This window comes from Triturus cristatus, chromosome 2_1, assembly GCF_964204655.1.
Source record: "Triturus cristatus chromosome 2_1, aTriCri1.1, whole genome shotgun sequence".
Classification (NCBI taxonomy): Eukaryota; Metazoa; Chordata; class Amphibia; order Caudata; family Salamandridae; genus Triturus; species Triturus cristatus.
In genome coordinates, this window is record NC_140581.1 from 843,769,461 (window position 1) to 843,782,901 (window position 13,441).

Here is a 13,441-nt window from a genome sequence, read left to right on the forward strand (position 1 = left end):
CATGGAGGCAGCACAGGTGTGCCATAACTCGCAGCTTCTTCTAAGGAAGAGTGATTATGAGCACAAAACGCTTAGGGAACTGCAGGATTTTTGGTGGTCAGGGGTTTGAAAATGGATTTTGTAAAAATAAAATTGAAAGTCAACGCTATGTATTTATAGCACCTCTGTTCATTATATCCCCATTTCCGTTACAACGTCCCTTCTATGGAACCAGGAGACCTGAGTAAAATCCCAGCTTTCTACTTGGCAATACTGTAGGAAAATTGCTATTGCCCTGTGTCTTAGTTCTTTTGCCTGTGACAAATGTGGTGCACCTAGAGGCCAGGCACGCTATGCACAAAATCAGTTCCATGCTTGTTTCTCCTTTCAAAGGGGGGAGGGGTGTTATATAGAATAGTTCACCGTACAGCAACAACACTACTGTGTAGGTCAAACCATCATAGCTTGTCAACCTGGTAGAGTTGTAATGAGTGTTCTTTGAAGTGGAAATTCTGGTCCTATTAGAATTTTTGTTAAAATGAATTTGATTGGATAAATATATAGAAGCGTTTAGTCGGGAAATGGATGATTCTTTGACTAAATTTAATGGTAATGTGAGGCTCGCTTGAGAGCCATGAAACATGCAAGACTTATGGGGCATCCTTCAACAGGGTGTTGGGATTTTAGCCTCCAAAGCATTTTTGAAGAACGTATGAAGATATGTAATTCAAGGCACTTTTCTCCACATTTGAAGGCCAGACTGATTAATTTTTGGTGACAATTGGTTTCATCTTCCCTTGATATGTGGCTTCAAATACTTGTTTTTACCATTGTCAGTAGCAATCTATTCCCTTCTCGAAAGCAGCAATCTCTTACTTAAGAAAAATTGGCAAAACCAATATTAGCAGTTGCATAGCCCACAATCTGGGACCTCCTCTGCTCTCTGTGCCCCGAGAGACAGCTAGCTCCATGGTCTTGGTTTTGCAATGGTCCATTAAAAGTTACTGCGGCAAAACCAAGAAACAGAAAAGGAGACTGGCAGCTCATTAAAATATAACTGTGAATCCCATACTATGTCCAATAGGTGTAAACCTTGTACTTTGAAAACTCTGGGACCCCATTTGATTTTTTAGCTATAGCACTACGCTTTGGTTCCCTGAACCATAATTGAGTGTGAAGGGTAGAAAACGCTTGCCCAAGGGTAACATTTGCAAGCATTGTTGACCTCTACATAAGTCTCAGTTTTTTAAATCTGTGAAAGTACTTTTACTATTTCATTCTGATTTCTTCTGTGCAGTTTGAGCACACAGAGAAGGGCTGAGTGCGCATGTGCTCTGACGCACCAGCTCACTAACATCTGGTAGTCTTATTTAAAGTAAGCTTGGTCACATGCACATTGGAAGATAGTATTGCAAAGTGTCATTTTACCTACACATTTCAATATAATGTGCGGCAAGACCAGTGTCTTCAATCTCATATGTCATCATAATTTAACTCCCTAAAAATCTGATAGCAAAAGGATTATCTGTGAAATTATACATAGAAGTTGTTAGAAACAGACTAGGAAGGTTTTAGCATTATCCTGCAGATGTGAAGGCAGTGTGTCTGATCTTTAATGTCAAATGTTTTCTTTGTAGTTGCCCCTTAATCTGTATTGGTCTTGGTTTCATATGGTTATATTCTTTTATATTAATACCTAAAGCTTTCTCATTTATGCTTTTCAGGTGAAATAGTAAAATTTGAATTAACACAACTCACTCCTCCAGGTAAGATTTGCTTTTTTTAACCTGTGCCTTTTTTTTTGTCAGCGTATTTTAATATAATATGATATTAAGTTTCTAAAGAACATATGAAACTCATACAGTTGCAGATATATGTTAATTAATGAAAAGCACCGTACGTTGCTCAAGTAACTTAGCCACATTGTTGATTACCTGCCCCGTCTCCCTTTTTGAGCTCTCTCCACCATGGTTTGTTTTTTTGGTTACTTTGGTAATCTAGAAATTACTCTCATACATCATAATTTTGTCTGAGAGGTTCAGAATGTTGGCTGTGCATCATTTGGGTCTTTTCTCCTGTAACCCGAAAGCATTTCACTGTGGCAATCCTGAAAATTAGCCATTTTCCGGATTATTCAGTGCATTTTAACCTGACTTTTATATTATAGGAAAGATAGGATTAGCAACCTATGTGTCCATTTATCTAAAACAGTTACTGTCTGACAGAAGGCCAATGAAGGATTCCAAACTGAATTGGTTTGATTTGTGCTTTTCTCAATTTTAGCTTACAAGCCCTAGTCCATTCCTATTAGGCAAGTTCTATTTGTATATCCGAGATCCATTGTTCCATCAGTTCACAGGTTGTGTAAGGAATCTTCTCAGTGTACAGCTTCAATCCATATGGGGGTTAGCAACATCATGGACAGGCTATTCACAAATTTGTATAGACTCATTATTCTTGTCACTAAAGTTCCCCAGTCAGCACACACTCCTCTATTAAATATAGAGGAGTTTTGATCCAGGGGTAGTATCACGCTACCTTTAGCTAACTTGTATATATGAATGTAGGGGATTTGCAAAGCACAAATGTAGCTTTTATGCAAGGGAACAAATAAATATAGGGAAAGAGAGGTGGTAGGATAATGAGCTGAGTGCTGTGGTGGCCATGGAGAGAAGAGATGTCTGAACCTAAAAATGTTTAGCTTCTTCTGGCACTGTAGTGGTGTAGGTACTGATTGGATTTATACTGGGAGATCAAGTTCTTGGAGCATAACAAGAGAAGTCTTGCTATACGGTCATCTCTTTCTTGCATTTTCAGTTCTCTAGTCTTGTGATGTTGCTGATGCTGGATTTGTGGATACTATTGAAGATCTTATTCTTGAAGGTATTAAAGGCTAGGTCTATGCATGTAATGTGGCCATACACATCATGCAGAGTCAGTGGGGTTCTCAAAGCATGTGTGCAATCTCATCAAATTTTCGTAGCCTTTTGATCCGACACACTGCAGCCTGAAGGGCCCTCTTCAATAGGGTGAGGTAGGATTGAGATACAATGGTCAACAGGGCAATGTGTCTGTCGAGTTGGGACAGTTCCATGGGTTTCTAAGAAGTCTTTCTCTGTAGGCTTTGTCTTGTGAGGAATGTGAGGTACCAAGTACAGATGGAACAGTAGTATTGAGAGTAAAGAGTCGTGTAAGATAATGCAATCTATGAGCATTGTCTTGGATTCGGTAGAGTGTATCTGGATGAACTGTGCTCTTTTATTTTGGGAAGACACAAACCATTTTAGCACTTGACCTTCAAGAGGACATTGAGCAGAGCTTGGTGGCCAACGTTGTCAAAGACTGTTGAATGGTCAAGAATGATGAGTAGACATAGGTGGCTGCTGGCAGAGATTTTGAGGATAACATCCATTACTTGAATGGAGGCTGTCTCTGTGCTACACTACCACCTAAAACCTGACTGGTAATTGTAGAGGAGGAGGTTGCCATTGGTTAACAATGTTGTGCTTTCAGTGATCTTTCTATATAGGGAAGGTGTGTGACTAGCACTATTGTACGAGGTTGTCAGTGTCCAGGTTGTTTTGTTTCAGGAGGGATAGGATGCATTTGTAAGAGAGACATTGATGATGTTCTGTTAATCCTTGGAGTGACAAAACATTTGGAAACTGCTATTACCATAGCATAGTCTGTTATTGATCTGAATAGGAAGAAGGTGTTGTGTTCATTCCTCGTCTTTTTACTAATTAGCATGGAGGTAAGTTGTCAGCACTGGTGTGAATATGCTTATATTTTATCCATGTCTTGTACACCAGTTACTCAGGAATCCTGAAGTTTTATCATTAAAGTGATCTCTTATTTTAGCTAATAGTAAAGTGTTCCAGTATAAGTCACCTCAAAATAGAAAAAAATATAACAAATTAAAATTAAGTGTTGGTCCAACGCAGTGTCCTTGTTCTTTCTGGGTATCAATCAAGTTTGTTTTCTTTTTTTTTTCCCATTGTCAACAGTTTGCATAAACTGAAGTCTTTTTTTCCGGGAAGGTTAGAGGTCTTCTTCAATATGGTTCTTGTCTTCGCCTTATTACACCAGCCGTTTCAGGAAATGGAGTACTGTAATGGTACCTCGGGGAATGTGAAACATAAGTTAAGCAATTTTGCTTCTACTTTCTTACTAAAAAATATATGTAGGGGCCCAATACCCTGCTCGGTGTCAATACAGGTTTAGCTTGAGTGCCTATGGTTTCATTGGAGTGTTCTACCTTCACTTTCTGGCCTGTGATGTTAGCCGTTCTATCTACCCTCTCACCACCAAATGTGTATTGGAAAAGTACCCCAGACACTTGCTGGAAGCCACAGAACTATGGCACTAGAGTGTAGTGTTATTGTCTCATGCTCTTCCACAGGGCTGTCATCTCCTGGGCTCTCAGGAAAAGTAACTTTTCTTCACTGACTCTGTTGGTCACCTGGTTCCTGCCCATTCATTCCTTACTGTTCTCGTCTGGACGCTCGTATGTTTTCTGCCAACTCTTAGTGTTGTGCAACATCCTCCTCAGTGTCACCTGCTTCTGCTTCCTCTTGGATTTCGACATTCACTGATGACTTTTTTGTTCTTAATGGTCTGAGGATTTCTAGTTCTAGCTGTCATGTAAACCCTATGGCCCGACTCCATTTTGTCCCTGATTGGGACTCCCTTTTATCTTAGGCCTTCTTGCAAAATGGCAACCTTTTACTTCTTAAGTTTAAAACATGCTGGTCTTTACTTTCCTGGGAAAACATATATGTCACACAAACCTTTGACCTGTAAATGTGTCCCATCCGTTTGACCCTAATGTGTAAAGATATCATATTCCCCCAGTGGTGACGTACAAAAGATGCTGTATGCTCACAGTAGTGACATATGAAAGTTGTCATATCCTCCTGGTACTGACAGAAATCAAAGTCCCACTTATTTTTTTTTTTATTTAGAAATCTGTTTATTAGAGTTTTCGTTGCAGGTAAAACCACACAATACATCATACTTCATCAAATAGCATTATTACAGAAATCTTTTAGTCAGGCGCCAATGTACAGCTGATACAAACATGGTGCGTTACGTTAGGTGTACTGTAACCGGTTGTGTCCCAAAGTATAACCTGTTAGGTCATAAGTAAATCCATCTCCATTCGTATCGTCATGGCCCCAGCCCTAGTGGAGAGCTTCCGCTCACCAGCGTCGATGCCAATTGTGTGCTATTCTCAGTGCTTCCCCGAATAGTTATACAAACAGTGCTATACTCCCCATTCTGTAACTGGGCAGCTGTCCTTCCAACAGTCTAACAACTAAAACAATGTACAACAGCAGCTCACGTCTTCTTATGACAGTAGTTTAAAACAGGTTCCCTTTCCAAGGTCAAATGACATTTATAACCCAAACAATGTAGTCTGTATTGGCATATTTTTGCCTTATTAGTACATCTATTTGATGTATATGATTGTCAATACATTTGTTAAGAAAGATATCTCCTTCTGTAACCAAGCCACTGTTCTCACCTATTGATGTCCTTCTGACCAGTCAGCCACATTTTGAAGCTGTGATTCACTGTAGTAGTTTTTTTAATGCTCCAGTGGTTCCCAATCTGTGCGCAGCAGCACCCCGGTGTGCCGTCAAAACTAGCCAGGGGTGCCACGCACCAAGCACCCAATAGGGAACCACTGCGTAACTCACCCCTGACTTCTTGGCCCACTGGCACATGGCACTAGAGCTTCAGCAATTCAGTGGGTGCGTGGATGCCAATAGAATCCATGGAGTTCTGTGTTCTTAAGCCAATAGTACAAACCACAATGGAACTTGTAGTTTCCATTGTTCAATTCAAGTAATAGCCTGGAAGCCTGGTATGGCTTGTTATTTTTGCTGAAAACCCAGAAACTTATTGCATGTCAGGATCACAGCCAGGCACGTGATGGCGGTGATGAGGCGGGCGTGGTTCAGTGGTGACATACTTATTTTTAGATTTGCACATGTGAAGTAGGCTGTGGTACCTTTCCATCAGACCTGCCGGCTGAGTCCTGTGAATGCCATTCATTTTGTGATGTTAAACAAGGCGTGCCCATCTGTTTTGGGGCACCCGGGATTCATGGGGACTTGTTTCTTCATTTTGGAAGTTTTTGTCACGAAGAGTAGCAGGCAGGGGTTGCACTCTCCAGCAGTCCAGCTAGCCTCAGCGCTATCGTTTCTGACTAGGGGTCAGCAAGGGTGCCAGTCTTTACTCATTGCCAGGAGCCGTGTTAGGTAGGCGCTGGTTATTGCTGCATGCGTGCTATGTAAACAAGAGGGGTACTGTAAGTTTTATACACCCCTCTGTATATGCCTGTTTATGATTTTGTCCTAGTAAAACTTTAAAAACTTTCAGGGCAATCCAGTCCTCCTTTCCTAGGTGAACTTTCTTTTGTACCCCTCTCACATTGTCCCAACGTCGCTCTTTTCTCTCCCAAATATCTCTTTCGGTCTTCCCAGCCCCACCTCTTCTGCCTTGCCTATACTTCCCAGTCGCATATTATATCTTGCTTCCTTGACTGGTTCTTTTGCCCAACTTTTTTCCCTTTGTTTCCTCTTGGCAAGCAACACTGTCTTTACTACTGTCTTTTGTCCATCACACGGCACAGAAGATAATCTGCACTCTGAGATTCCTTAAAAGTGCTAGTAGGTAGTGTGCAGATTCATGATTTTCCTGTTTGTTTCATTAGTAGCCACTTATTTATGTGACGGCATCACTAACCGTTTCAATATTTGGTTCGTACGTTTTTGGTCAGACAATTTCTTTCATGAGGTTACAGGCTTAAAATATTTTGCATGTAAACTTCGGCACCCACTCTTCTCTTGCTGAAATGCAATTGTATGTAACATGTCATGGTCTCATAACTGAGAAATACATTTGATTATATGCACATTGCACAAGGCAATTCTACGCTAGCGTTGCTCGTCAAAGAAAATGTGAACATTGATCCTGCAGCAAAAAGATGAACGGAAAAAAATAAGGAGCTCCATGTCACGTCCCATGGTACATAACTAAAAGAATTTTCTAAGGAAATGTTGATACAAGATTGTTGAGCTGTTCTGGTGGATAATGACAGAAATCTCACGTCACTTTGGTAAGAAATGAGTTAGGTGCGTTCTGAGTAATTCTTAGAGTTGTTTAGCTGGGCAGTTAAAGAAATCTTGCAAGACAGTGGTAAAACGTGTTGGGTGTGATCAGCTTTATAAGGATTATTGGTTCTTCATCAAAGCATAGGATTCGAAAAGAGAAAGTCATCTAGTTTGCAATATTACGAACCATTCTAATCGAGAGACTGGTGTGTTTAAATGAGGGATGAATTCACCACACCGTAGCCCTACAGAGACTAGATTGCTCAGATGCACCTGTGCTCAACCCTAGGACTTACCCAGGGTCGCAAATTTACGTGGTCTTAGATTTGTGGGCATAATTCCATGGCACTGTGCGTTTTCCTACGCTCTTAAGCGTATACGATTATAATACCTTTATTGGCTTCCTCACAATAATTTTCCGGGAGAAAAATGGAAGTGCTCCTGAGGTCGAGCTTATATCTCGCCCACCCGCCTAAAAAAAGTAATCTAATTGGGAGCCGAGGCCAGCGGCCAATAGGTCAAGGGAGCCACAGATCAAAAAAGTTTGGGAACCACTATGCTGTGCTCTTTCCCCCATATTGTCATAGGGTAACATCAGACTTAACTACCCATAGTAATGCAAACGGAAGTTCATCAAACTTTTTGAAGATGGACTACATCAATACAGGTGCTGAAGGAATGGAAATATTATCTTCTTTAAAATGGGCAGTCATCGCTTCAGTAGGTGTTTCTAACAGAATTTTCAAACCCCCCCTTTATTAAAATAAAATTGTACTGTCATAGATTAGATTACTTATGAAGTACCTTATGACCCAGATATTAAAAGGATACAATGGCCAATTGCAACTTAATGAGTGTATTGGACCTAGTCCTACTGCAACTCCATAGAAACAGATACAATATATTGTTTTTGATGCTTTTATAATATCATTAAACGTTTGAATTGTAGACTAATAGTAAGAGTCTAATTATCCATTCCCAATGCATTTTGAAGAATTTATTTCTTCTTCAGGGAATCACAAGTTAAAATCTCTAAAACAACCTACAACAAAAAAGCAGTATTTAATACATTTACCCTGCTTTTATACTGCATTTTAAATTGAAGTTTTCAATCTGAATAGAGTTTTCATTTGCTCTCATTTAGAGTCCTAATCCAAAGTGCTTCGATGTCCATTCTTTTTACCAAGTAGATGAACATCTGCCTAGTGTGCTTTGCCTCTCTGTTTCTTTGCAGGTCCAAAATGGCAGTTTAGCAATTGCGTTTTCTCCCCTCATACATCAACAGCATGTTCTGGTCACTCATCTAATTGAACAAGTTCCTGATTGCAATAGTTGCCTGCTTATATTTCTTCCACCTTAATGTTCAAAATGTAAAAACTGTACTCATTATGTCATTGTGGACGGGTAATCCATTCTCTTCCATTGTCGTACTATATTTCTAGTATTCAAAACAGAAAACTTTGTCAGGCTCTTATTAATCTATAGGTCCACATGAGTATCTCCATAGCTGTACCTGCCTGATCCAAAAGAACAGTTTGTAAAAAGTTGAAGTTGCAAATAAACGTCCACCCAACCTTTACTTCTTTATGTGACAGCTTCATATTAGATTATCCCATCATATTTTAAATATAGCAAATTAAAGCCTGATGACTTTGCATTCCTTTTGCTTTATTGTTTTCAAGAATTCCATCCAATAAATTTCTCTTCACAATTGTTTTTCCCTGTGAGCTCCACATCTGGGAACTTTACTAACTTTTTTCAACACCCGAAATTTCAGTTGTGCAATTTGGTGTCTAAAATGCACACAGTGATTACCAGTGATGGTCTACGATTCTTAAGCCTCGAGGGAGATCTTTCTAATGTCATTCTCACATAGTAAAAAACATGTGGATCCTTACTCTCAAATTTTGTACAATGCTTCTGTGTAATTTGTTTGCCAGTGTAGAGGTAGTACACTATCCCTCCTTTCAAAATGAAATTATAGTTTGTATAGTTCAGACAGGGAAATGCTACTGCTTTTTGTGATACAGGATTTTTTGTGTATTTGCCACTTCACTTGTCTGCTCCTATAATTTTTACATTTTGAAATGTTACCGTTTTTTGTTATTTAAAGTGCTTTCAAAAACTCACCATAATCAAGTATTTTCCAATTTCCATCATAATATTGATTGTATTTGCTTATACTGTTATGAATATCTAGTATAATAGATAAGAAAAGGCTTTACATTTTTTTCTTGGCACCTTAATATGCCATCTCTATTCACCCATGTGGCTTTTTGAACAGTTTTATCCACAATAATTTTAACATAATCTCTGTTAAACCTTCTCTTTTAACACTTTTTCTTGTACTGAAATTCTTCCTCGTCAAAAAAAATGTTCTGACTCTTAATAGTTGACTATACGGCAGGTTGTTATTTAATTTTTCTGAATGGAAATTTGGAGTCAATAACAAGGCTATTTTAATCTTTAGGTTTTGTGTGTATGTTCGTTTTTCACTGTTCATTTGTCTTAGCTACTTGCACACCAAGATATTTTGTTCTTTATTTCTGTATGTTTTTATAAAGAAATTTTTGAAGGGATTTCATTGTGTTCTTTATTTTGATTGCTAGGATGTTTACGTACCAGACCACACCCCAGACCTAGAAGATGTTGTCTATGTATCGTCCATTAGAAGTTAATCTATCTTTCCAATCCTCATTGTCCACTATATGTTGTTGTTCATAGTATTTCATTAATATATTGGCTATTGAAAAAAAAGGTTGCATGGGAGCTCATCAATGCTCCACTTACTCCATGGAAGTATTTAATCTGCCACTGATAGATATTGTATTTGAGAACAATTTCTAAAAGTTGCATTAAGAAAACTTTCTTTGCATCATATTCATCACATTTTAGTAAAGCTTGTACTATGTATTCCTTTCCTTCTTCATGTGATATATTTGAATAAAGTTATGTTTTTCAGAGCAGAAAGATCAGCAATCATTTTCTCTCAGTACTGTGTGCTCCACTCCAAAGCCACTTCATTAGTTAGGATCATGTCTAGTCTGATGAATATTTTATGGGAATGGGAGCACAAACATAACTAATTAGTCAGTCGAAGTGGGTTCTGTAAAACTTTAATTCCGTAATCCTTAAAAATATCAAGTACAATTTTGGTAAGTAGGCTAGGACGGTGATGAAAGGGAGATGGGTCTAGCCATTCTGTGATTACGAGTCCTCACCCCAAGTGCAAATCCAATCTATCGTATGTATTTATTATGGAGTTTCCTTTGTAGCATACTGTGTTCCACAGTGAATCTGCCAGATCAGTCTATATGTTCATGCAATATGCAGTATTGAGTCCTGGCTTTGTCCATGCCAGTTCACCACTGACGTTGTTTGTAAAATACAGGATAAACATTTATCATGCCCTAACTTTTCCTGAGCTTTACATTATCTTCCTGGGAGCTGTGCATTTCTTGGAGCATATCTAGTTGAACCTTCCTCCATTGTAAGAAATGCCCAATTATCTGCGTCTTTTAACTATGTGAATTCTTAGAGTACCTGCTGTTCAGTCAGTAATGAATCCTTTTACCAATTCCTCACTTGCTGCAATCAAGACTAACCTCTTCGATCATTGATGTATGAGGAAGAAAACAACCAACCTGCTTACCAGTTTTAAACCCCACCCCTGTTAACTCCACCCTAGCTAGCCTAGTAATCAAATAGAGTGTTGTTCCTACAATCAAATAGAATTAAATATGATTAATCCACTTCCATCTGTCAATCCAACCGCAACTAGCAACAAAGTGAAGGAAGGGATGCTTGAATTAGTCTCATTCACTGGATCAATTGGGCTGCATTGCAGTCCATCATTTTTCATCCCCTGTGTTATTCTAGACTTAGATAGGGAATATGCAAATCAACCCTCTTTCTATTCCTACAGGAGCAGTATTCCTGCTCCCCTGGGGACTTGACAGCTACCCTTCTGGTCACCCAGTTCCCCTGGCTTATGTGCCATGATTACGAATGAATCCGGGCAGGTGCTTTCACACTCTTTGCTGCCCCTCCACCTCCACATTTTGAGTTGATCCCTATGCTTGTTCTTATCCTACTATGTACTGTCTTACGCTACTTCCTATCTTACCACATGCATAGTTTCTGTATTTGCTGTTGCTCTACCCTAAACTAGATCTTTCTGATGTATCTATGCCCTGTCCCTAAAGTGAAGCCATATTCCCTGGGCGTCCATTGGGTAACACTCCTACCTGGTCTTATGGAGTCAAGTTAAAGTTGTTTCCAAGCTAGACCAGCTCAGACCAGCAAATGTGTGCTTTCTACATGCAGGAAGGGGAACTTTCCCAACTTCCAGTCGGTTCTTCCTTTCAAAGCTACAGAGTTTATTCATTAGAATGCCTAGATTCAGTTTCTCTCCTGGCATTAATTGTCCCTGTGTTATCAGTACCAGAGCCTGCCTCCTTCGAATTTCCATAGAATGTTCAGGAGAATGATTTCTCTCTGCATTTCATTGTTATATTATTCCTCTCATGTATACTTCTGCTGGCAGGGACGTCTCATCTGCCTTTCTTGCTCTTTGCTTTATCATTATCTCTAAGTCCCATGTCTACTGATTCCCAGGCCAACAGAGTATCCTGAATTTCACATGGTATATATACATATATCTATATTAACAACCTGAGCGTCTCTTTAACAAACAGGCACCAACTCCATGAGTAATTCTGGCACAGAGAACGATGTTGATTATTTAAGACACAGTTCAAATACGATCTCCGTCCATGTGGGCGTGGCCACCCTCGTGGCCTACTGGCACATGTGGTGCCTTAAGTCCTACTCCAGTGAGTTACCATGCCGCTTCCATCTTTTAAACAAAATTTGTCCACAGTGGGTTGCAGAGTACAGAGCAGCTATAAGTCCACTTCCGTGTTTACTTTCAATGGGATCCTTGTCCTTACGTCTCAGCGTCGGTTGGCGCTGTGACAGGGCTGCTCATCGTGTAGCCGGACCTCCCTCGCGGCTCAGGCAGTGCCGCTAAATTCCAAACAAAGAGTTGCCTGCAATGAGAGGGGCCCACACAAGGAGGTAAGTATCGCCGTTTCTTTATTGAAAGAGCAGCTATCAGTCCACTTCTGAGCCGCGAGGGAGGTCCCGCTACACGATGTGCAGCCCTGTCACAACGCCAACCGACGCTGAGACGTAAGGACAAGGATCCCATTGAAAGTAAACACGGAAGTGGACTGACTTGACGGATGGCAGCTGAAGTAAGCTTGAATATTTTGGAAGATTCGTCAAATGGCGCCAAAGTTATTGGCATATACTGAAAGTTTCGGGTGAGCCATCGAGCGGGGGCTGAGAACCGGGGGTGATTAAAAACACGGTTCCCCCATGTTAATTTCTATAGGGCCTTTAGACACGGCTACAGCCCGCGACCGCTCCTGAGGTCTCGTTCTGAGATCTGATTGGCTGCCAGCAGTTCAAACCAGGAAGTGTTGGCAGCCATCTTGTGACTCGGTTGAACTGAGTCACAGGAAAAACATTAAAAATAAAGAAAAAGGGGCAGGGTAGAGACATCCTATCCCCCTAGACCTCTTGGGGGGGGGGGGGGGGCACAGGTCCAAAAAAGCTTTTTTACCCCAAAACATTTCAGAGGGAGTTGCCTAGATCTGCGTCTTCTTCCAAAATGTAAACAAAAAAAGAAGCGTGGTCTCCTATGCTTTGTTAAGTATAGGCCCCGGGTGGGCCAGGTCCTGGGGGCATTGTGGAAACATAGGAGGGGAATACACGGGTCCCACTCCTGAGGATTTTCAAACCCCCGGGGACCTCCCAGGAGCAGTAACAAGATTATATGTGGGGGAGCCTTGCGACTCCACTGTTGCCTCAGGGACCACCACCTTGCCGGGGCACAAATTTACATAAAAAATCTAATGCAGGGGAGGCCCTTTGGCATCAGGCCCCGAGACCGCCACCTCCCTGGGGCTCATAATGTATTAATGCGGGGGGGGGGCAGGGATCCTCACCTCCCCGCTGCAGTATCAAGATATAATGTGGGGGAGTTTCGTGACTCACCGTCTGCCCTGGGGTCCGCTGCCTCCCTGGGGCACAGATTTATATTAAAAATAATGTGAAGCAGCCTTACGACCTCCCCCACAGTCCTTGGCACTGCATCTCCCGGGGGCTCGTAATGTATTAATGCAGGGGGCACTAAGCCCACCATAGCCCAGGGACCGCCACCTCCACGGAGCAATGATTAACAGAAATGCGGGGGCCACGTGCATCCCCAGCCCCCTTGGGGACCGCCACCTCCCCAGGGCAATCACTAATAGAAATGTGGGGGCCCACTAGGC

The 13,441-nt window shown here is 41.0% G+C and overlaps 1 protein-coding gene across 5 annotated transcripts in view; it reads left to right on the forward strand.

Moving 5' to 3' along the window:
• Positions 1-13,441, forward strand: part of SPATA6L (spermatogenesis associated 6 like) — a 497,016-nt gene that overhangs the window by 116,569 nt on the left and 367,006 nt on the right. For all 5 annotated transcript variants that reach the window (XM_085632931.1, XM_085632940.1, XM_085632934.1 and 2 more), the window contains exon 4: positions 1,704-1,745. In XM_085632931.1, coding sequence (XP_085489057.1) covers positions 1,704-1,745 — 42 coding nt within the window. The remainder of the gene's footprint in view (positions 1-1,703; positions 1,746-13,441) is intronic.